This window comes from Aquarana catesbeiana, linkage group LG02 (genome assembly GCF_042186555.1).
Source record: "Aquarana catesbeiana isolate 2022-GZ linkage group LG02, ASM4218655v1, whole genome shotgun sequence".
NCBI lineage: Eukaryota > Metazoa > Chordata > Amphibia > Anura > Ranidae > Aquarana > Aquarana catesbeiana.
Window position 1 is genome coordinate 659,280,527 of NC_133325.1, and position 26,058 is coordinate 659,306,584.

Consider the following 26,058-nt stretch of genomic DNA (forward strand, 5'->3'; position numbering starts at 1 on the left):
TATATGATCTATTTTTTTATCTTGGATCTATTTTTAAGTCCTGGTCTCAACTGTTCAATCTATTTTTAGATCCTGGTCTGAACTGTTCTATCTATTTTTAGATCCTGGTCTCAACGGTTCAATCTATTTTTAGATTCTGGATATATTTTTAGATCCTGGTCCACAGATCTGCTCTTGCAGTCCATAAAAAGTTTATCCTACTGCAGAAGTCTGATGACCAGCCCTATACTTGGTTGCTGTGTTAATATGATGGCCCCAGTACTGTGTAACAGGTCATTATCTGCAATATACAGTATGTGTGACGGGAGTCACTTTGGGCAGGGGGCTTGTGGAACCCAGCTTACCTTGGAGAGCACTGGAAACTCTTGGCCAGCTCCCATGGCCCCTCCTAAGTGTAAGTTACCCTGTGTCCATTCGGGATATATATATATATAGATAGATATATATATATATATATATATATATATATATATATATATATATATATATATATATATACACAGTATCTCATAAAAGTGAGTACACCCCTCACATTTTTGTAAATATTTTATTATATCTTTTCATGTGACAACACTAAAGAAATGACACTTTGCTACAATGTAAAGTAGTTAATGTACAGCTTGTATAACCGTGTAAATTTGCTGTCCCCTCAAAATAACTCAACACACAGCTATTCATGTCTAAACCGCTGGCGACAAACATGAGTACACCTCTAAGTGAAAATGTCCAAATTGGGTCCAAAGTGTCAATATTTTGTGTGGCCATCATTATTTTCCACCACTTCCTTAACCTTCCTGGGCATGGAGTTCACCAGAGCTTCATAGGTTGCCACTGGAGTCCTCTTCCACTCCTCCATGAGGACATCACAGAGCTGGCTGATGTTAAGAGTCCTTACACTCCTCTACCTTCTGTTTGAGGATGCCCCACAGATGCTCAAAAGGGTTTAGGTCTGGAGACATGCTTGGCCAGTCCATCACCTTTACCCTCAGCTTCTTTAGCAAGGCAGTGATCGTCTTGGAGGTGTGTTTGGGGGTCGTTATCATGTTGGAATACTGCCCTGCGGCCCAGTCTCCAAAGGGAGGGGATCATGCTCTGCTTCAGTATGTCACAGTACATGTTGGCATTCATGGTTCCTTCAAGTAACTGTATCTCCCCAGTGCCGGCAGCACTCATGCAGCCCCAGACTATGACACTCCCACCACAATGCTTGACTGTAAGCAAGACACACTTATTTGTAATCCTCACCTGGTTTCCGCCACACACGCTTGACACCATCTGAACCAAATAAATTTATCTTGGTCTCATCAGACCACAGGACATGATTCCAGTAATCCATGTCCTTAGTCTGCTTGTCTTCAGCAAACTGTTTGCGGGCTTTCTTGTGCATCATCTTTAGAAGAGGCTTCCTTCTGGGACGCCAGGAATGAAAACCAATTTGATGCAGTGTGGGGCATATGGTCTGAGCACCGACAGGCTGTCCCCCCACCCATTTAACCTCTGCAGCAATGCTGGCAGCATTCATGCATCCATTTCCCAAAGACAGCCTCTGGATATGACGCTGAGCACATGCACTCAACTTCTTTGGTTGACCATGGCGAGGCCTGTTCTGAATGGAACCTGTCCTGGTAAACCTCTTTATGGTCTTGGCCACCCTGCTGCAGCTCAGTTTCAGGGTTTTGGCAAGCTTCTTATAGCCTAGGCCAACCTTATGTAGAGCAACAATTCCTTTTTTCAGATCCTCAGAGAGTTCTTTGCCATGGGGTGCCATGTTGAACATCCAGTGACCAGTATGAGAGAGTGAGAGTGATAACACCAAATTTAACACACCTGCTCCCAATTTGGACATTTTCACATAGGGGTGTACTCACTTTTGTTGCGAGTGGTTTAGACATTAATGGCTGTGTGTTGAGTTATTTTGAGGGGACAGTAAATTAACACTGTTATACAAGCTGTACACTCACTACTTTACATTGTAGCAAAGTGTAATTTCTTCCGCGTTGTCACATGAAAAGATATAATAAAATATTTACAAAAATGTGAGGGGTGTACTCACTTTTGTGAGATACTGTATATACAGCTGATTATCATTGTGGTCACTACTGATTTTTTTTTCCCAAACTGACAGCGCACTTTTAGTTAACTTTTATATTTTTGATTATTTTCCAGTATTCAGGGAATTTCTAAGTGCAGCAGTCTGTTACCAACTATTTTAGCGCGAGGTTGTTCTCTTATATACTTTCTCTTACATATAAAGTGTACAGCACTGTCCGGTGTTCTGCCGAAAACTCCAACTCGCCAAAATCTCGAACCATGTCACTTCCAGTGACTCTCCGGCAGCAATAATTGGACAAGTTGGCTGTTTTCACAGAACTGCGGCAGCATATTCACAGTGGTTCACGACTAGTTGGCTGTTTTGACGGAACACCGGCTAAGGTGGAAAAAAGTTGTCGCCACCTTGGAGGCGGGCATGTTGTTGGTTACTAGCGGGCAGACTAACAATGTCCACTCATTATATTGTGTACCGGAGTTTTTACACTGCCGGTTTTCTGTGAAAATCTCCAATGACTGATGCGGGAGAGCAACCCGGTGGTCTCCGCCGCTTACTGGAGCTGTTGGTGGCGGCGGAGACAATCGGGTCCTTTCCCCTCTGAGGCATGGAGTCAAGTGAGGGAAAGATGGCCCCCACCAGGCTCCATACCATTGGATGATGGAAGCGACGTCAAACGTCACTTCCGCCCAATGGTCTTTTTTTTATTGCTTTTAAGTGTAAATGTGTCAATCTTTTTGAGCCCAGATCTCACATTAAAGAGGTCCTGTCATGCTTTTTTTTATTACAAGAGATGTTTACATTCCTTGTAATAGTAATAAAAGTGACACAATTTTTTTTTTTTTAAAAGGCAGTGTAAAAATAAAAAGTAAAATAAATAATAATAAAAATGGTTTTTAAAGCTCCCCATCCCACCGAGCTCACGCGCAGAAGCGAACGCATATGTAAGTTGTGCCCGCATATGAAAAACGGTGTTTAAACCACACATGTGAGGTATCGCCGCAATCCTTAGAGCGAGAAAAATAATTCTAGAGCCCAAGACCTCCTCTGTAACTCAAAACTGGTAACCTGTAGAAATTTTTAAACGTCGCCTAAGGAGATTTTTAAGGGTCAAAGTTTGTCGCTATTCCACGAGCGGGTGCAATTTTGAAGCATGACATGTTGGGTATCAATTTACTTGGCATAACATTAGCTTTCACAATATAAGAAAAAAATTGGTCTAACTTTACTGTTGTCTTATTTTTTCATTCCAAAAAGTGTATTATTTCCCAAAAAATTGCGCTTGTAAGACCGCTGCGCAAATACCGCGTGAGTGTGAGTATTGCAACGACCGCCATTCTATTCTCTAGGGTGTCTGAAAAAATATATTTATATTGTTTGCTGGTTCTAAGTAATTTTCTAGCAAAAAAAAATGATTTTAACGTGTAAACAACAAGTTTGAAAAACAGGCCTGGTCTATAAGTGGTTAAAGATTTTGGCGAGTTGGAAATTTTCAACAGAACACCAGCTGCAATGAGATTTTTGCATAGATTCTAGATGGTCTGTATTAATATCCACCGTCAGCCTGGAAAATCTGTGCTGGCATTCTCAACGCGTTTCACAAGCTCACAAAACGCGTTGAGAATGCCAGCACAGATTTTCCAGGCTGACGGCGGATATTAATACAGGCCATCTAGGTTCTATGCAAAAATCTCAGTAATTGAAATGTACAGTCTTTAGAATGTATTTCTACCATTGTTATACATGTATGACTTGCTATTTTTAAATGAATGTAAATAATACATTTTTGTATATTTTGTTTGTGTCTGAGGTGTGACTCAAAAAGGTCCCGTGGGCTTTAGATAAGTTGTTGTTCAATGCCTTTCATTTGTCCCTCATTTTGGTCTATGGTATGTAAAATGCACTATTTATCTTTCAATTCTAAACCTTTCATCCAATTTCTAAATTGCCGCATTTGTAAATTTCAAAAGCCAATATAAAGGAATAGTATGGTTAAAAAAAAAGCACTTATGAGTTCAAGTAATATATATTTTTTTATAATTCTCCTTTAAGGGGGCGTGGCAGGGGGTGTGTCCTATGCCTCCATACTTTGCTAATAGTTGCCCCTCATTCTCGTCTCACAAAGTTGGGAGGTGTGGATTGATCACGTGTTTTCAGGGGTCTTCTATCAAAAATATAAGTAAGAATTTCCCATTAGAGCTTTGTATAACCCCGCCTACTTTTCTCTCAGCACAGAGACGCCACACGCACACTGGAGTCGTAAAGCGACGTCCCGGCTGGTGTCGTAAATTGAGGCGGAAGTGAAAACACGTGTGTAGGTCGGAGCGGCCATGGCTGTGTACCAGACGGCGGCGGGGATCCTGGACAGGCTGGGGCGGAAGGAAGGAGCTGTGAAGAGTTTAGTGTATGACAGCGGCTACAAGGTGCCCCTTCTCACCCTCCCTCATTGTATACACACCTACGGCACATGGCAGCGATGATTAACCCCTTGTTTTCCTTGTCACCCAGAATGTCCGGCAGCTGTACGCTCTGCTGTGTGAGACTCTGCGCTTCTCGTCTGTGCTGGAAGACGTCATCACCAGCTCACAGCTACTGCGAGGGGACAAGAAACTGCCCCTCAACCTGGCCAAAGTGAGTAAGATGGCGCCCCCTGCAGGCTGGGCTGTCATCGGTAGAAGTATGATCTACAATGGGGGAAAGTCAGTAAAGTGATAATACTTGTGTAGCCATCCATAGGTGGCACAGGGGCGGCGCCGCCCCCTTATCTATATGCGGGACACCGGAATTCCAACAGGGTTTAGTTTTTTACTTTGAAGCACATGATTAGAGCCAGAGACTCTAATAGGTTTCAAAAAAGGATGGGCTCACGTGTGTGACAATAGCGAATATTCACTTTTGTCACACTGATTCTTCTCCTGGCCAATCAGGAGGTGGGTCATGAGACCGGTCACCCGATTTGGCCGAAAGGAGAGGCGATTCAATTGGCCGCCTAGAGGAGGGAGGAGACGCAAGACGTGATGCAGGGGAAGCCCAGGGCCGCCAAGTGCGGGGTCGGTGACCTGACCTTAGAGCTGTCACCTCATCCCTTTAAAACCAAACACATATTAAGTACACAGGTTCTGAGACTAATTTAATGCAGATAAGGCACCAAGTGAACCTGTGTAATTAATATGTGTTCGGTTTTAAAGGGATGAGGTGGCAACTCTACCTGACCTGTCTGACTGGGGGGGGTTGGTTGTGGGTGCATTGTTTGTCGCCCTCCCCCCAAAAAAATATACCACCAGCCGCCTGCTGGTGTGGCCCCCTTAACCCTCTCCTGGCTTCCCTTTGAAGTAGTACTGAAGGCCTGAGGGGTGGAAAGGATTGATGATCATGTGAATGTTGTGTTGACAGCTTGGGCTTTGTGCTGGGAGAACGGTTAGCTGCAGCACGGTGTTATAGTGGCTGTAAACCATTGTGTTTTTTTTCACCTTAATGCAGCCTGTCAGTCACCCTCCCCAGCCCCCTGTTTTACTTACCTGAGCCCTGGAATTTCCAACGGTGAGCATGCGCTGTCCCTCAGCCCAAGGTTCTCGGCACTTGATTGGATAGATTGATAGCAGCGCAGCAATTGGCTCCCGCTGCTGTCAATCAAATCCAATGACGTGGGGGGAGGGGCCGAGTCCGGCATTCGTGTCTATGAACACAAGTGCTGGAATCGGGAGCGTGCTTGCAAGGTACCCCCCCGGGAGAGAGCCTCTCCTAGGGGTTATCTGTTGTGGGGAGGAGCCGCGAGAGCTGCCGGGGGACCCCAGAAATCGAGGATCGGGGCCACTCTGTGCAAAGCGAACTGCACAGTGAAGGTAGGTATGATATGTTTGTGATTAAAAAAAAAAAAACAAAGCTTTACAATCACTATAAATATAGTTTTTTTTTGTTTTTGTTTTCTTGTTAAAATGGCATGTGCCAACTTCAACAAAGTTGTGCACCAGATTCAGGCACATCTTACTACAACCACTTTTAAAATTTAGCTGCAAGCAATTGTACAGTTGAAAGAACAGTATGATCAAAGCTTTTCAGGCTATACTTCTCCTCTGGATCACAGGACTGCACTTACTTTTGCCCTCCTGTGACCCCAGAGTCAGTTGATAACAGCCTAATGCCTGCTGTCAACTGACCTCACAAAGGCACTTCAGGCTCTGAAAAGATCCTGTCAAAATTGTTGAGATCCACCCAGCTGCCTGATTGGCAGCCTGCCCTGCCTCTCAGCACACAGCTAATAGCTGGAGCCAGCTGCATTACCCTCTCCTCTGCCCAGCGCTCGAAGAACGGAGTGGTGACTGACAGTCACTGCTGTCTATTCCATGCAGACCGAGAACTGAGCCATCGGTGGACATGATATTGCTCAGTTCTCAGTCTTGGAGGCGACAAGGGACCGCTGCAGCATGGCGGTAAGTATGGATTTATTTTTTTCAAAGTCCATACTTCTCCTTTTAAAGTGTGCATGCTTACCAGATGATCAGTCAGCTCACCATGTGTCCTTCTGTCTTAGGTTCTAGTGTATGATTTGCTGTTTGGCAAAGGTTTGCAATGTGGAGGTCGCTGGAAAGCAACCATTCTCGCTCACCGTGCCCGGTTACAAGCTGAACTTGCAAAGTTAAAAGTCAAGAAGAAGGTCAGCAGCAATCGAGACTTGTTGACTTCTATGGGTGGCGTAGCTGATGGTATGTAGGAATCGGTGATCCTTCCCCTTTTTTTTTTTTTTTTTTTATTCATGGCTCCTAGGAGCCAGGAAAGTTGGAATATTGCACCATGCAATGTATATACCTACCTTAAGCCCTGCACACACGAGCCAAATGTTGGGCGGCATTGGCTGGTTCAAAAGAAACCGGCCCACACTCGGCCCTTGTGTACTGCAGCCGTTCCAACAGAAGCTGGCCGTTCGGCTGGCTTCTGTCGAAGGGGCTTAACTTAAAAGGTCTGACAGTCAGCGCTGACCAGTGTTCTGGCAAGGGGGTCCGTCCCCCTGTCAGAACACAAAAAAACAGCAGTGGAGATTGCTGTACTAGCATTGGATTGTTAGTACAGCAGCTCTGACCTAACCTGTCAGTTTTTTCCGTTCAGCACGCTGGGTTGAATGGAAAAAAAAAAAAACTAGTAGTATGTACTAGGCTTTAGTTCCAAAGGTCCGATGCCTTTGAGCACAGGATGATGCTGCTCCTACGCATGCCAGGAGTGTGGTCATCTTAGTGAAGCGATCTATACATTTATTTATTTATTTTTGTTTAGCACCAGGTTAATTACTTTCTGACCACCCACCGCAGATTTGCGCAGCCGAGCCACCTTGCCGCAGTACATCGCCATACTGGTACGGAGATTCGTGCACTAGCTTTCATGGGCGCATGCGCACAGATTGGCTCCCCCCCACTGGCCAATCAGCGGGTCCGCCGGACTCTATGTCCGCCGGCCGCCTGTGATCGTTCCCTGCAGGGACAGAATGGGGATCTGCCGAAGTAAACAAGGCAGATCTCCGCTCTGTCAGGGGATGACACTTAGATCTGTCTTCCTGCTAAGACACTTAGATCTGTGTGTTTCCCCAGTTACACAGTCTCCCGTACAGTTTGAAAACACAAACCAGGAACACATTTAACCCCTTGATCGCCCCTGATAACCTCTTCCCTGACAGTGTCATTAGTACAATAACCTTGCATATTTTTAGCACTGATCACTGTAATAATGTCACTGGTTCCCAGAAAAGTGTCAAATGTCAGTGTGTTGTCCGATCTGTCCACCGCAATGTCGCAGTCCCGCTAAAAATCACCGATCGCTGCCATTACTAGTAAAAATGCCATAAATCTATCCCCTATTTTGTAGACACCTTAGCTTTTTTGCACAAACCAATCAATATACGCTTATTGGGATTTTTTTTACCAAAAATATGTAGAATACATATTGGCCTAAACTGATGAAGGACGTCAATTTTGTTTTGGTGTAACGTCGCACGGCCGCGCAATTGTCAGTTAAAGTGACGCAGTGCCGAATCGCAAAAAGAAGGGGGTAAAATCTTCCGGGGCTGAATCGGTTAAAGTAACGCAGTGCTGTATTGCAAAAAATGGCATGGTCATTAAGGGGTAAATCCTTCTGGGGCTTAAGTGGTTAAGAAGTATTACTTCTTGCTTTACATCTTTGCCAACTTCTCTACCTTTAGGACCAGCCTTGCCGCGATATGTACGTGTGAACACACTGAAGACCTCCGTGAATGACATCATCTCTTATTTCAAACGCCAGGGATATACTTACCTGGGAAAGGCACGAAGGTGAGTTCTCGGGTAGCATTGATGTTGGTTTTTTGTTTGGGAAATAATCCATAATCACAACCCCAATTCCAAAAAAGTTGAGACACTGTAAAATCTACATAAAAACAGAATGCAGTGATTTGCAAATTTCATAAACCCTAATTTTATAAACATATCAAATGTTTAAATTGAGAATTTACCATTTTAAGAAAAAAGTAAGTTCTTCCCCTCTGTTCTGAGAGGAGAGCTGTGACTGTCAGTCAGCGTCTCTCTGCTCTTTCCTCCAGCGCTCACTGGAGAGCTGGGCTGTGGAGGGGGCAGGTCCATGCTTCTGGGTGGATACCGACCATATGGTCGGGATCTTTTCAGAGCTTGGACCGACTATTATGTCAGCCGACAGCGGGCTGTTGCCCGCTATCAGCTGAAAACAGATAACAGGAGTGCAGAACGAACTGCGCTCCTGTGATCCATAAAAGTAAGGCCAAAATAACTCTGGCTGTACTTCCTCGTTAACAACACTTTGTAAACATCTGGGAACTGAGACCAGTTGCTGGAGTTTTGGGAGAGTAATGTTGTCCCATTCTTGCCTCATATAGGATTCTAACTACTCAGCAGTCCTGGGTTGTCTTTGTCATATTTTTCACTTAAATATGCACCAACTTTTTTCACTTTGGTGAAAGGTCTGGACTGCAGGCAGGCCAGTAAAGCACCCAGACTCTTTTACTACAAAGTCATGCTGGTATAGATGCAGTATGCAGTTTAGCATTGTCCTGCTGAAATATGCAAGACCTATGTAATATGAAATATGAAAGACATCATCTGGGAGATCTATCTTTCAACATTGATGATGCCTTTGCAGATGTGCAAGCTGCCCATTCCATAGGCACTAATGCACCACCATACTATCAGAGATGCAGGCTTTTGAGCACTAATAACAAGATATTTCTAATAGGTACTATCTGCGCTCAGTGTAAAAAGAATAATTAATAATAATCAATAGTGCTGATAGCCGCACTCATAATATTGCACATAACAATATCTTTGTCTTTCAACGAAACGTACAACAGGCGGAGGAAGTAGTGGTGGCGTCAATATGGCCGCTGGGGCGCTGTACTCTATACTGAATGCTTGTTTTTTAACCAGTCTTGTAAGTAGATGTCTTTTATAATAAATTTACTAATATGAATGGATGTTGCGCAATTATGTTTTCTTTCCTCCTTTTTATACATCATGCCTCAAATGACCTTGCAGGATTGACAGGATGGTGAGGGGATCTGGAGAGCATGTCCAAGTGATTGAATACCTTATGGGCCTTCCTTCTGGGAGGATCTCTCCATACCTGTAGTGAGGGGTGTTCTCACTAAAGCGAGGTCAGACCCCAATAAGGTCTTTCTAGTAAGAGGCTAATTTATTCATCTTGGAGTGGATGATCACCTACAGTATTAGCACATCGGGATGTGCACAAGTTTAACGCTATTTTTCAATTAATGACTGTATTTGGGACTTTTTTTATCCTTTTTTTTTTTTTTTTTTTATCATTTTTCTGGAATTTGTACTTTATTTGCCTTGCATAATAGCACATGTTTTTATGAATGTAGATTACACTAATTGGATGAGTTTACCTTCTTTACTGGCCTGAGGCACTATACACACTTTATTATGAAATGTTTGATGCCATGCATTTATGAGTTTATATAAGCACTTATTTGATAACAGCACAAGATTTCTTGCTAATAAGTTTTCGGGGGATGGGGCGCCGATGTTTGCCGAAAATGTCAAATTTCGATTCGTCTGACCATAGAACGGTTTTCCACTTTGCAGCAGACCATTTTAAATGAGCTTTGGCCCAGAGAAAACAGGGATGTTTCTGAATTATGTTCAGATAAGGCTTCTTTTTGTGATAGAGCTTTACCTTACGTTTTTGGATGGCAGACTGCACTTTGTTCACAGACAGTAATTTTTGGAAGTATTCCTGAGTCCATGCAGTGATGTCCACTAAAGAATCATGCTTGTTTTTTTAATACAGTGCTTTCTAAGGGCCCTTGTGCACAAAGATTTCTTCAGACTCTTTTGATATTCTGTACTGTAGATGATGATATATTTAAAGTCTTTGCAATTTTATGTTGAACATTATTCTGAAATAGTTTTACAATTTTTAAATGCAGCTTTTCACAAATTGGTGAAATTCTTTAATGTTTACTATGGCTTTAAGTTGATTGCCACAAACCTGGACAATTCCAACTTGCTTCACCTTCTCACCATTATGAAGACCTTGGGAGCTTGAAAGGGCAGGGCCAAGTGCGACTTATACAGGGAAAAACAAAGTTTTTCTGACATGTATACATGGTTAACAATTACATTTGTAAATACTGTGATGTTTTATTTTTTTTATGTCTGTGTACATGTTTACGTATTTTATTGAAAAAATATATTTTATATAATTTTTTTTTTTTTAATTGGCATTGCTTTACATGTTCAAAACATTTGTAAACATTTTGTAATTATTTGTGTTTTTTCAGTATAGAAGAAATTGTTCAATTTGTACAGAAGCCTGGCAAGAGATTTCTCCAAGATTCCCACATTCCTGATCTATTGGTTTTTTCTCCGAACACGGATTTCCATAAAGACTCATTATATACAGCCGGGCATCTCATACTGCAGGACAAGGTGAGAATAACCTCTAGGAATGGTGTAATGTCTCTAACAAGACCTAGGTGTTGTCAGTGTGTGCTCATTTTACTTTATTTTTGTAGGCTAGTTGTCTTCCAGCATTTCTTCTGTCCCCTCCTGTTGGTGCCCATGTTATTGATGCCTGCGCTGCTCCTGGAAACAAGACAAGCCAGCTGGCTGCTATAATACAAAACAAGGGGTATGTGTGTCTGAGCAGAATGTGCATGGCATAATACTTCTTGAGTGATCTACTAGTGTATATGCTGTTATTGACACGCACAACATAATCCAATTTGCAGCCCTAAGAAGAACGAAAAGTACAATTTGCTATGACTTACCACAGTATGCATTTATAAGAGGTCTTTATCAAGTGCTGTTTGCTTCATAACTGACCACTTAATGGAACCCCAAAATATGGCATGTGTAAGATACAGAGTACCTACAAGCTATTTTTTAGGTGTGAGGTAGGGGGATGTTTTAACTGCAGCCCACACCCTGGCTGCTTCTGTGAATGAGGTTTTTGCGACACAACCGTTTGTTACAGAGTTCTCAGATCTCTTAGGGCTATTTTACAAGGGTGATCAAACAGGTGGTTGATCCACAATTTTATAGACCACCAACCTAAATGCTGATGCTGCAATCGGACAGTGCAGTACACATGCTGCAGCAAATCTAACTCAGATTGCAGAGCTTGACGTGGGGCACTCTGTCAAACTCGCTCATTGGTCAATAGAACTGAGCAGCAACCATGCGCCAGCCACTTGGCTCGTGGTTGTGGCCTAGTATTTCAATACAAAATCCCCCTTAGTGTTTGCAAGGAAAAAAAGGCATTCAGGATCACCCACTAAATGCCTGCCAGTTCACCTTCATTGAAAATGAACATTAAAATGATCAGCAAACCTGAAGATCAAGGTGGTTGCAATTAATTATAAATCTCATCTTTGGGTCTGTCCCCCCCCCCCCCCCCCCCCAATGGGCTAATTAGAATGATGGCCAGAATGATCGACCAGAGGTCACCTTACGGCTCAAATCACACCTGAGCGTAGCGTTTTCAGGCAGAAAGCCATGTGTTTTTTGCTGCGATTTTTGTACAGGTCAAAAGGTCACCAATGTAAAAGCAGAAACGCCCAAATCTGCCTATATAGGAAAAAAAAAAAAAAAAAAACAGAACGTGTTTGAGCTTCAGGCATTTTGGAGTGGAGATGTGAACCATCTCTATAGAGAATAATTGATTTTTTTTTTTTTTTTTTTTTTTTCCCCTCCAGCGTTTTTGTAGCTTCAAGCTACAAAACGCTCAGGTGTGACTGGGGCCTAAGGCCTCGTTCACACCATGGTGCAGAGACGTCAGTTTTTCTGCAAGGGCACAAAAAAAACAATTGTTCTCTATGTGCCCTGTTCACACCAAAACACTGGTATCACGTGCAGATTCTTTCTGCACAGGAAAAAAAACTGGCATGACATAAACATTGGTGTAAATAGGGCACAAAACTGACGTGCATGAAAACTGATGTCTCTGCAAGTGAAATCTGCCCGGTTTTCCCATCAGTTCCTGGTCTGTTCATTACATGTTACACCATGAATATGGATGTAACATGTTACGAAAGGTGAACTTATACTTTAAATTAGTTCAGTGATAGTTAGCCTTAAAAGGTAAGTTCACCTTTTACAGAAAACTTTGTAAGGTGAACTTACACAGGTCCCCCCCCTCCCCTCACCCCTGCTGACCTGTACTGCGGCAATATCTGGTTCTAAGCCCCGGTATATCCACGTCAGCAGCCTGGGGCTTAGAAATTCTCTGAGCTGAATGTCCAAAAGGTCCTTCATCAGGGGGATGTTTTTGAGCATTCGAATTGGTCAGTTCTGCCACATGGGTGGTGCCGACCAGTCTGGAGCTGCATAGCCCATCCTGTCTGCTATGCAGAAGATGCGAGGATGGGGAGAGGATTTCTAAGCCTCGGGCTTCTGATGCGAATATACCGGGGTTTAGAACCAGAGATTGCTTTGGTACAGGTCAGCGGGACTGGGGGGGGCGGGCGAAGAGAGGGACCTGTTTAAGTTCACCTCAAAGTTTTTTCTGTAAAGGTGAACTTACAACTTAAAGCGGAACTAAACCCACTAAATTGAATTGTTTTCTGAAAACATGCCTTGAATGAAAACTGTAAGGGTCCATGCACACTAGGCAGCTGAAAAAAATGGCAGAACTTCTGGCAGAAAAAGCAGCATAAAAAATGCTCATAGTGGCTCATACTGAACAACAGTTTGAGAGTTTATGGACATTTACTTTAAGTGTTTTTTGCCAGATTTTCCCCTCTGCTCAGTCTTCACTATAATCAATGTACACTTGAAAACGCAGAATGTTCCTAAATGCGGCGTTTATGCGTCAAGCGTTTTTTCTGCCCAAAAGCTAACCTCAAAAAACGTGTTTCTGTTTGAAACCGCTCCTCTGCAAATATGCCTGTAAACACCCTAATGTGGCTAATGGGCTAACATAGAGCTGCTTATACATGCTGAAGAAAACACAAAAAGGCAGAATTCTATACAAGCAGCATTTATTTATTTATGTTTTTATACCCAGTGTGCATGGACCCTTTAGAGTTATGTGCCTATGTTGCCTCTCAACTGAACTGTTGAGCCATCAAATGGCTAGCATCAGAACCTCTCACATGGCAACTGTAGCTCACACCGAGGTTAAGAGGGCAGATTCCTTGGCTGTAAAGGATGGGAGGGAGGGTGCAGTTCTGCTTCAATCTATCATGTTTTTAGTATATTGCCTGTTTTTAGAAGACCTGTAATGTGGAAGCTGTGCCCCAAAAAAGGCAAGGGGAGGGCAAATGAGTGAGTAGTCACACTTGTTGCCTGTAGGCTCCCTGTAGATCTTTTCCACATCACTGACCAATACCTCGTTTCAGAATGTGTCTGTGTGGCGGTGGCCATTTTTGTAGAGGACCAGGGTTCTGCTTCCTCGTGCCAGATCTGATCCTTGTTGATTGGCAGGGAGATTTTTGCACTGCAGTTCCTTGGGTACAGCTTCCTATCTAGCAGAAACAGTTTGTTACACAAGTGACAATACCACATCTCACGAGCAGTGATTTGTATGATCTCTCACAGCTTTAGGCACATAATTGGCTAGACATATGGATGAAGGTACACTATTTCAGGAGGAATGCAAACAGTACTGTATTCCAGGTACTTTGTGCCTTGTCGGTAAACATTTCTAGATGTTCCCTATCTCTCTCTCTCTCCCTTTTTTTGGGAGAAGATGCAACCTTATTAATGTAACTGTCTGATTATTTAGAAAAGTTTTTGCGTTTGACCTGGATACAAAGCGTTTAGCCACAATGAGCACGCTCCTACTACGGGCTGGGATCACGTGTCAAGAGCTGGCCAACCAAGACTTCCTTACCGTCAGTCCCGATGATCCAAAATATCAGAAAGTCAGTCACATTTTAGTGGACCCATCATGCAGCGGGTCAGGTAAGAAAATATTGACCACCTTACAGGATTCTCTTTCAGGTGCGCACTTGGAAATACAGAGCCTGTCTTTTAACTAAAGTTGTTTGGTAATAGGCTGCACAGTATATGCGATCGCTGAATGTTTGAAAGAAGAGAGTGTGAGAAAAATAGAGCTTCTGACACAGCTGTGAAATGGTGGATGAGGAGGTTTACACCCGACTGCCATCCGATCTGCTAGACGGATGGGGAACAGGTCCTCCTCAGTCTGTTTATTGGATTGGATGTCAGTTTTTCCATCGCCGATCCAAAGACGATAATGGAGGGTCAGTCAGTTTTTCAGGTGGACCCCATCTGTAAGCCTGTTTGAAAGGGGCCTTACAGCGGGAAGGACTAGACTCAGACAGTACTCAACTTTTGAGTGAGCTTTTTAATTACGGGGAAACTGGAAATTTAAGTGTTACTAAACCCACAACAGTAAAATCAGTCTGTATATGCAGTAAAGCATGCTTGTTATACTCACTGTGGAATCTAGGGGTTAATTCACCGCATTGTATAAAAAGGCTGTTTGATCCTGTTTTCTCTGATTCTGCCCTTCTTTTACTGTTCCCAATCTATCTTCTGATAAGACCAAGCCTTTGGAGTTACTCTGCACATGCTCAGTTTGATGTGTATTGCTAGAGTGATTTATTTTATTTATTATTATTATTATTATTATTATTATTATTATTATTATTATTATATATATTTTTTTTTTTTTTTTTTTTTGGGAGGCTGCATGTGATCAGCACAGGGCCAATCTGCACTCTTCAGACAGAAGGTCAGGGGTCCTGCAGCCTCATAGGACAGTCAGAGTAGAATGAAAACTCCTCCTGCAAGCTTTAACCAGACACTGATAGAAGTCACAAGACTGCTATAAAGAAAAAAGTTCCAGGCGCTGATAACGAACGATTCGCCCAAATGTATTGTGAGCGCAGCTGACCCGTGCTACTGTCTGATGGCATGGGGTTGAATGCTGAAATCCTATAGATAGTGTGGGTTTAGACAGTGCTCAGAAGCTGCACTCAAGTATTGGCTAGTGGCTGCAGTAAACCGCATGTGCTCTTAAAGAATTGCTGGTACTTTTAATGATAAAAACTACAATAGTTGCATGGTTATGTCAACATTACCACATAGGCTGCGGAGCTAACTGGGGCACTGATGGGTTGAAAAGTCAGACCAGAAGGATCCAATGGTGGGATGCCAACCTGAAATGCCACAGTGCTAGGGATCAGTGTATGGGATGCTGGGCCCGCCGGTGTCTTGCCCAGAAAGTTCCCCCGGCGGATAAGGACCCCCCCTGTGCTGCGCTTGCACAGTACGAACGACTACGGAGCCGCCGAAAGTCTCCGAAGTTGAACAGCTGATCGTCGGCTCTACATGGCGCCTGCGCACTGAGTCCAGGTTCAAGCCCCACCATCCAAGTGGACACAGAGTTTGAATAAAACTATGCCGAGCAAAGCGAGGCCGTGCCCGAAGCGTGGCGAGTGAATCGAGCCCACGAGGGGCCCTGTTACAGGCACCGTATACAGCTGACTCTCAGCTGTTCAGCTTTGGCTATTTTCGGCGGCTTGTACTGCGCAAGCGCTGCGCCTGCGCAGTACAGGGGAGTTTTTATCCGCCGGGGGGAACTTTCTCGGCAGAACACCGGCAACCAAAGATGGTGTCACTGACGCAAAGTGAATGCTCCCACAACTGACTGTACCCAGGAGGAGACGCCGTGGTGAGTGCCAGGAGGAAGGCGTCAAGGAGGTCCGAACCGGAAGCGACGTGTCCAGGGAAGCGGATGCGGCCAGCGTGGGACACAAATGTCCCGGTTGCCGTGACTACTGGTTTCGTGTGCATGCGCTTTGTCAAGTACTATTGTATTGTTTTTATAATTTTTTTTTTTTTTTTATCATTAAAGTACCAGCAATTCTTTAAGGGCACATATGGGTTATTGCAGCCACCATCCAATACTTGAGTCCAGCTTCTGAGCGTGGTCTAAACCCACACTATCTGCAAGACTGCTATATACTGCTGCTGAGGAAAGGTATTTAGCATGTTCTGTGGGAGATTAGATATAGTAAATGCAGGGTCCTGGGTTTAGTAAATTTTACTATGACTTTTTATCTTTATATTTATTTTTTCTCTTTACTGAAACACTTTTGTATAAAAATAGTGAACGTGTTCTAGCTTAAACCTAAAAAGGCTTCTCAGTTGTGTTCCCTTTTTTTTTTTTTTTTTTTTTTCTTACAGGGAACAAAGCTTTGTCCTATATGATTATAGAAAGGCAATGAACAGGGTGCAGTTATCACTAACTAATGTTTCAGTTTGTGTGTTTTAGGCATGCCAGACCGTATGAGGATGCTCAGTGAGGAGGCAGGATCAGAGACGAGTGAGAGACTTCAAGCCTTGTCAGCGTTTCAGAGACGAGCTCTATCCCACGCGCTAAGCTTCTCCTCTGTGCAAACTGTAGTGTACTCTACCTGCTCTGTACACCAGCAGGAGAATGAAGATGTGGTCAAAAACATTCTAGAACAATACACAGATTTTAGGTACAGCATAGGCCCTTGTTTAGGTACATGGCAATCCTATACTTTTGTGTACATTTTTGATTTGTATTTTTTTTTTTAATAATTTTCCAGGCTGGTAAAGGCGCTTCCATCATGGCCAGTACGAGGACAGAACATATTTCCAGGATCAGATAGTTGCCTCCGTGCCTCTTTTACAGAAACGCTCACCAGTGGATTTTTTGTTGCACTGTTTCAGCGCAAGGATGAAGGTAGCAGAAGGTAAAGACATTTCTTAGGTTTCCCCTTTGGGAGGTGGGAGGTGGGAAGACAGGGACTATATTGTATGCAAAGCAGTTTAAATAAAATGGTTGGACCTCTCTTTTTGGCGGATGGGAGACTAAGACCTAGGTAAAGAATGTAGATTGCAACAGATTTTCAGTATGGTGTGTTGGGAAATCCTGGTCTGTAACTAAAATTAGTTTGGATGAGCTGGCATAGTGATGATATACTCAATTAAATCCCTAGTAGGATTGATCTGTGGGATTACATTACAGTTTTCTCTTCACAAGGCATTTGGCAGAATCACAGGTGTAAATAGTCATTTGCATGGGGCCTTTGTCATCTGTGAGTCTCGAGTACTTAGCAAGATGTATTCCTACATATCCATCAGCCAGATTCACTCCTCGTTTGGAGAATACCAGCTGGAGACTAAGGATGAGCTCCGGCATGTTCGCACACCCCACGTGCAGAGCCTGCCAGGAAGTCAAGACTGCGCTGCGCTAATCACAGGCAGTAAGACATTTCCCGATCTCTGCAGCCACGCATTGGGACAATGTCTCACTGCTTGTGATTAGTGCAGTTCAGTGCAGACTTCCTGGCGGGCTCTGCACGTGGGGTGTGCGAACACGCCAGAGCTCATCCTTACTGGAGACTTTTGACCTAGGTAACTGTTAACTAATACTGCTTTCACACTGAAGCATTTTTACCGTGCTAAAAATGCAACAAAAACGCAGTCCCTTTAAATCCTATGGGACTTTTCACACCACTGCACTGCGGGTGCAGTGTGTCCTGAAAAGTCCTGCATGCTGCATCTTTGGTGCAAAACCGCATCAAAAACATAGGTCCCCATTTTGGTGTGTTTTTTGAGTCGCACATTCATGTTTTACATGTTTTCACCCATTCTGGGTAATGGGCACCCAGAAAACGCACCTGAAAAGTGTGGAAGTGGTTGCTACTGCAAATAAGTCCTGGCTTATGAGTAGGGGAATTTTTTATTTAAACTACTAGAGATTAGAGGTGTCTTGGAAACAGAATGGGTGTGTTTTAAAGTGTTCCCATTCCAGAACTGGCAAGGTTTGGGGATATTATGAACCATTTAAAACAGTGTTTTAGTGGACAACAACAAGTGCAGGAGATCACTGCCACAGGGAAAAGGAGGCAGCAGCAAGTGAGGAAGAGGAGTGGAACAAAGAATGATTGGGGGCAGGAGAGGGGTGGTAAAAGGTCTGAGGGGGCAGTGTGAGCAGGAGGCAAGTGGTGGAGGGTTTGAGAGGGGGAAAGGTGCACAGGAGGAGAGTAGTGGACGGTTTTTTACCTTCAGGCAGCAGAAGTGTGCATGGCGACGAGTAGGACAGTGTACACAATGCATTTGGAGAAAGGAAAGGAACTTGAGGACCAGTTAGAACAGTTTTACCTATTCCTTTTAATTGTCTCCCTTTATGAATTTGGAGCTCTGTTGGTCTTGGTCCCCTGATGCCTCCTCTGTGTCCATTAAATACAGATCATCTCTAGATGAGAGCCAGCACCCTAAAAGCAGAACCCAAGGATGCTATGAGACGCAGAGCAGGTACAGTGAAGGGGTGGGGGGGGGTCGCGGTTGTGTCAACTATAAACACAGCCACATGTTGAAGGCAGAAACAATACAATGTTTTATGTAAGGGATTGTCTTAAAGGAAATGTCTGCATGCATTTTTTTTTTTAATGTGTTTTTCTGATAACAGCTCTGTCATGTGTGGAGAACAGAGGGATTTTAACACTGCTGACACGCCAGCAAAAGAGAGACCGAGTAGTAAGCCTGAAGAGAAATCAAACCTGATACAGGTCACGTTGAAAAGGAAAGCAAATAATATGGCAGATGCTAAGTCCACCACTAAGAAGAAATCTCGTAAAAAGAAGCGCAAGATGAAAGACTCTTAATGTTGAAATGTTTCCAACAAGGTTTTAAATTGTTTTTGGCTGTATGTTTACACTGTAATGCCATTTCACACACGCTGTTCTGCCGCTGTTAAAAACATGTTTTGTTATTTTGACAGTCCAAGACTCCAGGCACATTAATCACTTGCATTTGTACATTGCGATTAGCTGTGTTTACATGCGGCTGCATTGGAACATTCTTGCCATTTCTGATGTGCTTCCTGTTTTCCTTTCCTTGTTGCTATCTGCAGGTGAAATAGTATACTGCGTTTACCTGCAGTTATGTGCAGATAGCTGCAATAAATCGGTCCTGGACGCAGTCAAACTAATTTTTTTTTTTAACCTCACCAAACCCCATGTAACAAAACTGTTGCTAAATGCAGTGTGTAAATGGGGCCATAGGAAAGCATTGTCTGAGTTTAGCTGCGGTAGATAATTTCATCTATCCGCAGCTAAAAGCTGAATTCTATCCGCCCCTGTAAAAGGGGCCCTTTTTTTTTTTTTTTCTTCTTCTGGTAAGTCAAGCATTAGTGCTCAAGTTGGGTTTCTTGATTTTAATATTTAGCTACTTATGTACTGCTAATATGTTCCCGAGTTAATTTCTGACCTTTGAAGGCCTCCTGCTGTCCTTTTTTATGTCCCATTTGCCTAGCTGCATACTTATTCCCAATCAGTTTTCAGTTTGCTTGGACTGTGCCATATCAAAAGCTTATTAACCACTTCGTCATATGACATCCTTGACTTTGTGCGGGTATATCTGAATGATGTCTGCAGCTACAGGCATCATTTAGATATCAACTTTTTCAGCCGGCGATTCCCTACACCTTAAGAACGATCATAGCAGCTGTTTCGCCGCTTGACCGTTCTTAAGGGCGGCGAGGGGGAACTCCCCTCCCGCCACCCTCCGGTGCTTCTACCGACTCACTGCTTCCATCAGTGAGTCGGAGACAGGATCTGCCGGCCCTGGATGTTCACCATAGAGATTTCCAGCAGACCAGATGGTCGCCGGAGTCTCTATGATTGTGCGGAGGCTGGGCGCGATGTTACGACGTCCTGCCCGGCCTCTACAGTCAAATAAACGGCGCCGCCTCGGCTGGGAAGCTGAGATGCGTATTTTTCTTTCTTTTTTTTTTTTTTTTTTTTTTTTTTATTTCAGGCTTCCCAGCCTCGAGGTGAGATGTGGGGTCTTATTAACCCCATATCTCACTCATCCATTCATAAAACATCTAGAATTCTTCTCTAAGAATGTATCTTGTGAAAAGAATACTAGATGTTTTATGATTGAGGTAGGGGGTGCTAGAGAGCAACCCATCTTTCACTATATAAGAGATGAAACTACTGCTGGGGTAAAATGAAACAAAGTTTTACTTAAAAAAAAAAAAAAAAAAAAAAACCTCCTAAAACTGTCCCCTCCCTCCTAACACACATGCTCACTAACCTGTGTAAGAAAGAGGTATATACCTACCAACTTTCAGCCCACTCTGGTCCAGTCACATGATCTAGCTCCCCTGTTTCATCCAGCGTGACTTCAGGGGGAAGGATGTGAGTGCCAACAACAGTTTTGCCATTGAAGCTAATGGGTGATGTCACTGCTCCAGGCTTACTAGTCGTTGTCTGAGCGCTCTCAACTCTCCCCTGTCGGTGCTGCTGGCTTACATGGGGGGAGATCAGGTGCCCAGACTGGCCTGAAAATAGGTAAGTACAGTATCTCACAAAAGTGAGTACACCCCTCCCCTTTTTGTAAATATTTTACTATATCTGTTCATGTGACAACACTGAAGAAATTACACTTTACATTGTAGCAAAGTAGTGAGTGTACAGCTTGTATAACAGTGTAAATTTGCTGTACCCTCAAAATAACGTCACACCCAGCCATTAATGTCTAAACTGCTGGCAACAAAAGTGAGTACACCCCTAAGTGAAAATGTTCTAATTGGGCCCAATTTGCCAGTTTCCCTCCCTGGTGTCATGTGACTTGTTAGTGTTACAAGGTCTCAGGTAAATGGGGAGCAGGTTTGTTAAATTTTATATCGCTCTCACTCTCTCATACTGGTCATTTGGAAGTTCAACATGGCAACTCATGGCAAAAAAACTCTGAGGATCTGAAAAAAAGAATTGTTGCTCTACATAAAGATGGCCTAGGCTATAAGAAGACTGCCAAACCCTGAAACTGAGCTGCAGCAAGGCTAAGACCATACAGCGGTTTAACAGGACAGGTTCCACTCAGAACAGGCCTCGCCATGGTCGAGCAAAGAAGTTGAGTGCACGTGCTCAGCGCCAGAGGTTGTCTTTAGGAAATAGATGTATGAGTGCTGCCAGAATAACTGCAGAGGTTGAAGGGGCCAGCTTGTCAGTACTCAGACCATACGCTGCACACTGCATCAAATTGGTCTGCATGGCTGTCGTCCCAGAAGGAAGCCTCTTCTAAATATGCACAAGAGAGCCCCAGTTTGCTGAAGACAAGCAAACTAAGGACATGGATTACTGGAATCATGTCATGTGGTCTGATATGACCAAGATAAACTTATTTGGTTCAGATGGTGTCAAGCGTATGTGGCGGCAACCAAAGCCAAGTGTGTCTTGCTTACAGTTAAGCATGGTGGTGGGAGTGTCATGGTCTGGGGCTGCATGAGTGCTGCCGGCACTGGGGAGCTACAGTTCATTGAGGGAACCATGAATGCCAACATGTACTGGGACATACTGAAGCAGGGCAGTATTCCAACATAACGACCCCAAACACACCTTCAAGACGCCAACTGCCTTGCTAAAGAAGCTGAGAGTAAAGGTGATAGATTGGCCAAGCATGTCTCCAGACCTAAACCCTATTGAGCATCTGTGGGGCATCCTCAAAATGGAAGGTGGAGGAGCGCAAGGTCTCTAACAACCACCAGCTCCGTCATGGAGGAGTGGAAGAGGACTCCAGTGGCGACCTGTGAAGCTCTGGTGAACTCCATGCCCAAGGGGGTTAAGGCAGTGCTGGAAAATAATGGTGGCCACACAAAATATTGACACTTTGGACCCAATTTGGACATTTTCACTTAGGGGTATACTCACCTTTGCTGCCAGCGGTTTAGACATTAATATCTTAACAACCAGCTATTCTTCACACAGAATTCGGATCAGTCGATCAGTTTTAGACCTATTTGAATCGTTCTGAAAATTTGGAATTGGTTAGAAAACGAAGAAACCAAACAAAACGAAAATGTTTCTGTTCTGCACATGTCTAGCACCTTTGTAGAGCAGAAACAAAACGATAACAGTCAAAGCCAAAGTCATAACAAAGTGGCACTCATCCGAAGTTGCATTGTATAGTCACAATAGAAATCGCCCAATTTTTAAATCGCACATGTGTGAATGGACACTTATGGAGTGGCATCACTCTGTAAGGGATATCAGGGACAAATCCACTTACAAAGCTCATCTGGTGTTTTCTTCTTACCAAAATGGTTTCCTTTATTTGACAGAGGTTATGTTTTCAATCACTTAGATGTATGTTTAGGTTCAGGAACCATTAGTCACGCTAAGAGGGGAAGATGCTCAGCACTTTCAGACATTTTATTTATTATGTTCTTGGAGGGTTCACTACTAATTTTATTTTTAATTTTTTTTTTTGTTTAGCATCACCTAAACTGTAAGATTGTGTCTAAGCATTTCCAGTTATCTGGCCTTTATGAAGTGTCACAGTAGCATCACTGTACAGGGGTTGTCTGCGACAAAAAAAACAAACAATTTTGGTTGTTTTCTCCACTCTAAATCTTTACCTTTCAGTTTCCACCTTTGCAGGCAAATTTTGGAAACCCCCAATATGTTTGTATGTGTTCTCATTCACACAGCATACCTGAAAATATATTATTGTTTTGTTTTTTTGTTTTTTTTTTACCTTTTTAGCTGTTTCTTTGGAGTAGGATTACACATAGGACACTATAAGTAAGCTCCTATTGTCTTGAATAAATGTCAATATGCAGATAAGGACAGTTAAAAAAAAAAAAGTATTAATATACAATGCAGAACCCAAGGTCTGATATCTTCATTCCTTTGTTGGGACAGACATTCGAGTTTACAGCTGATGATGAAATTGCCAGCACAGTACAGGCGCAGTTAATTGTATTAGCATAACTCCCTTCTTAACAGTAAATAGGAAAAGTTATGCTATGCAAATAAAAACATGTAACAAATATAAGGTAGGTGTTATCCTAATCTGTCTGCAAAATTAGAAATACACTTTAAGACACAGAATAGCTGGCAATACTGAACTGCGGTAAACAAATTTTATTGATAATCCAAGAACAAAGGGGATAAAATGCAGCAGGAAAAATGTTAATGCATTTCAGCCTCTACGGGCCTTAAGCTGGCCATACATGGATAAAAAAATTGTTCGGAAAAAAATGGTCGGATTTCTAGTGATCTGTCAAATGCGCATGGGATAAGGCCATTGTTTTGATAATTGTCAACATATTATCGATCGCTAACAACATAAACTACATTTTTCTTCAATTGATTACACGATCCGGAGTTACATTTTAACATGCGCTGTAGATTCTGTTTTCTTAATTTGTGTAGGCTCAAAAAATCCAACATGATGGTTTGTTTATTTGCCATAAAACTTTGCATTTTCATACTCGAAATTAGCTCACTAACATTTCAAAAGCCGAACAATCGAGTGTATCGAATGCTTTTTCAAACGATTTTTCCAGTCATACATGGCCAGTTTTAGTCATAACAACTAGTTCACCTCGTCGCCAGCTTTTTTGAAAACTGGGTTGGAAATTGGCATGCAGAGGATGAGAGCAGGGCACTGGTGTGGAAATACGTTGACAAAGTGGCACGTTCCCGTGAATCGCCTCATGGGTACATCGGCTCCTTTAAAGAGACATAGCAGGCGCGCCCACTGCACGGCGGGGGACCTGACAGGAGAGAAGAGACAGATCTGTTTGTAGTAATTACAAACAGCGATATGTCTCCTCCCCCAGTCAGTCCCATTCCCCCACTGTTAGAAACACTCATGAGGGAACACATTTAACCTCTTCATCGCTCCCTAGTGTTAACCCAGTAATCAGTGCATTTTTAAAGACAATGTATAAATGTCAATGGTCCCAAAAAGGTGTCAAAAGTGTCCAATCTGTCTGCCGCAATGTCGCAGTACCGCAAAAAAAAAAAAAATTGCAGATCACCACCATGACTAGTAAAAAAAAAATAAAAATAAATATGCCATAAATATATCCCCTATTTTGTAGGCGCTATAACTTTTGCGCAAACCAATCAATATATACGCTAATTGTGATTCAGAAATATGTAGAAGAATACTCCCCCACTTCTAAAGTGACCCCCGATGTGTCCTTTATTGTACATAAAAATCATCCCCCCCACCACAGTCCCTCTGCCACTGATGTCATCCCTATCCCCTGTACTCCTATACAGTCCCATCACCCCCTGTACTCCTATACAATCCCATCATCCCCATTCCCTGTACTCCTATACAATCCCATCATCCCCATCCCCTGTACTCCTTTACAGTCCCATCATCCCCATCCCCAGTACTCCTATACAGTCCCCTCATCCCCAAACGCTTTTTCAAACGATTTTCTATTCATGCATGGCCAGCTTTAGTCATAATCAATATATACACTAATTGTGATTCAGAAATATGTAGAAGAATACATATTGGCTTAAAAAATATATATATATTTTTTTCAAAATTGTGGCTATTTTTTTGTTTATAGCACAAAAAATAAAAACCACAGAAGTGATCAAATTCCACCAAAAGAAAGCTCTATTTGTGGGAAAAAAAGGACGTCAATTTTGTTTGGGTACAATGTCGCAGGACCGCGCAATTGTCAGTTAAAGCGAAGCAGTGCCGTATCGCAAAAAATGGCACGGTCATTAAGCTGAAAAATCTTCCGGGGCTGAAGTGGTTAAAGTCTTTTTTTTTTTTAAATAACAAACATGTCATACTTTAATTGCTCTGTGCAGTGGTTTTGCACAGAGCAGACCAGATCCTCCTCTTCTCGGGGCCCTGACCAGCTCTCCTGGCTCCTCCCCTGCAGAGTGCTCCCACAGAAAGCAGCTTGCTATGGTGGCACCCGAGCCAAGCCGGTGCTCTGTGTGACCATTCAGATGGGGAGCCCGTGGCTTGGCCCCACCCCCTCTCTGTCCTCTTTGGCTCACTGACTTTGACAGAAGCAGAAACTAATGGCACTCGCTGCTGTCTCAGCCAATAAAGTAGGGAAAGTCCAGGCTCTCAGCAACATTGCTGGATCGAGATGGGGCTCAGGTAAGTAATAAGGCTCTAGTCACACCAATGCATTTTTTTCATGCTTGTTGCAGAAACACAGGACATTACATGACAGGACAACAAAGCACATAGGGCAGAGTGCTTTATGTCATTGTGCTACCACTTATTGGTCTATGAGACAATACAAAGGAGGAGCTGTATGCTGCTTGCCTTTAAAACTACATTTATGTGATTTACATATGTGATGAACATGTATGTTATTCAAAAATTATTTTACAGTATTTCACTATTGGAAGTATTTTTTTTGTATGCTTTTAATTATGTCTGGCCTTACAGATTCCTGTGACTATCATTGATGACGCTTCTCCATTGTCTGCTCTACCTGGAAAAATACCAAAGTGTTCTATAATCTACCCTTTATATAGAGATCATATGGTTATTTTGAGCTGCTTTCGAATTAAGTGTGGTGGCATGCAGTGATTCACTATATTTGTGAGTTGGATTTGGAGATGTGTTTTTAAGTGTGTTAACGGGACTGTTTATGGGCATTTTAATTACCAATTATGTTTTATCACATATGCAATTACATTTTATGACACATTCTTTGATTATAATTTCCTCCTTGCAGATTTCATGGATAAAGGTCTGTATATCATG

At 43.0% G+C, this 26,058-nt stretch overlaps 1 protein-coding gene across 2 annotated transcripts; it reads left to right on the top strand.

Annotated features, from left to right (window-relative positions):
- The first annotated feature begins 4,230 nt into the window (after positions 1-4,230).
- On the top strand, positions 4,231-26,058 carry NSUN5 (NOP2/Sun RNA methyltransferase 5). Of its 2 annotated transcripts, XM_073616587.1 has the most exons (11): positions 4,231-4,470; positions 4,556-4,678; positions 6,579-6,750; positions 8,235-8,343; positions 10,842-10,989; positions 11,076-11,191; positions 14,288-14,466; positions 16,808-17,018; positions 17,109-17,255; positions 18,757-18,822; positions 18,977-26,058. In XM_073616587.1, exons 1-11 carry the CDS (start codon positions 4,378-4,380, stop codon positions 19,170-19,172), a joined length of 1,560 nt encoding a protein of 519 aa, XP_073472688.1. In that variant the 5' UTR covers positions 4,231-4,377; the 3' UTR covers positions 19,173-26,058. The 2 variants fall into 2 exon arrangements, with proteins under 2 accessions (XP_073472688.1, XP_073472689.1); XM_073616588.1 differs by lacking the exon at positions 18,757-18,822 and having other exon boundaries at positions 4,250-4,470.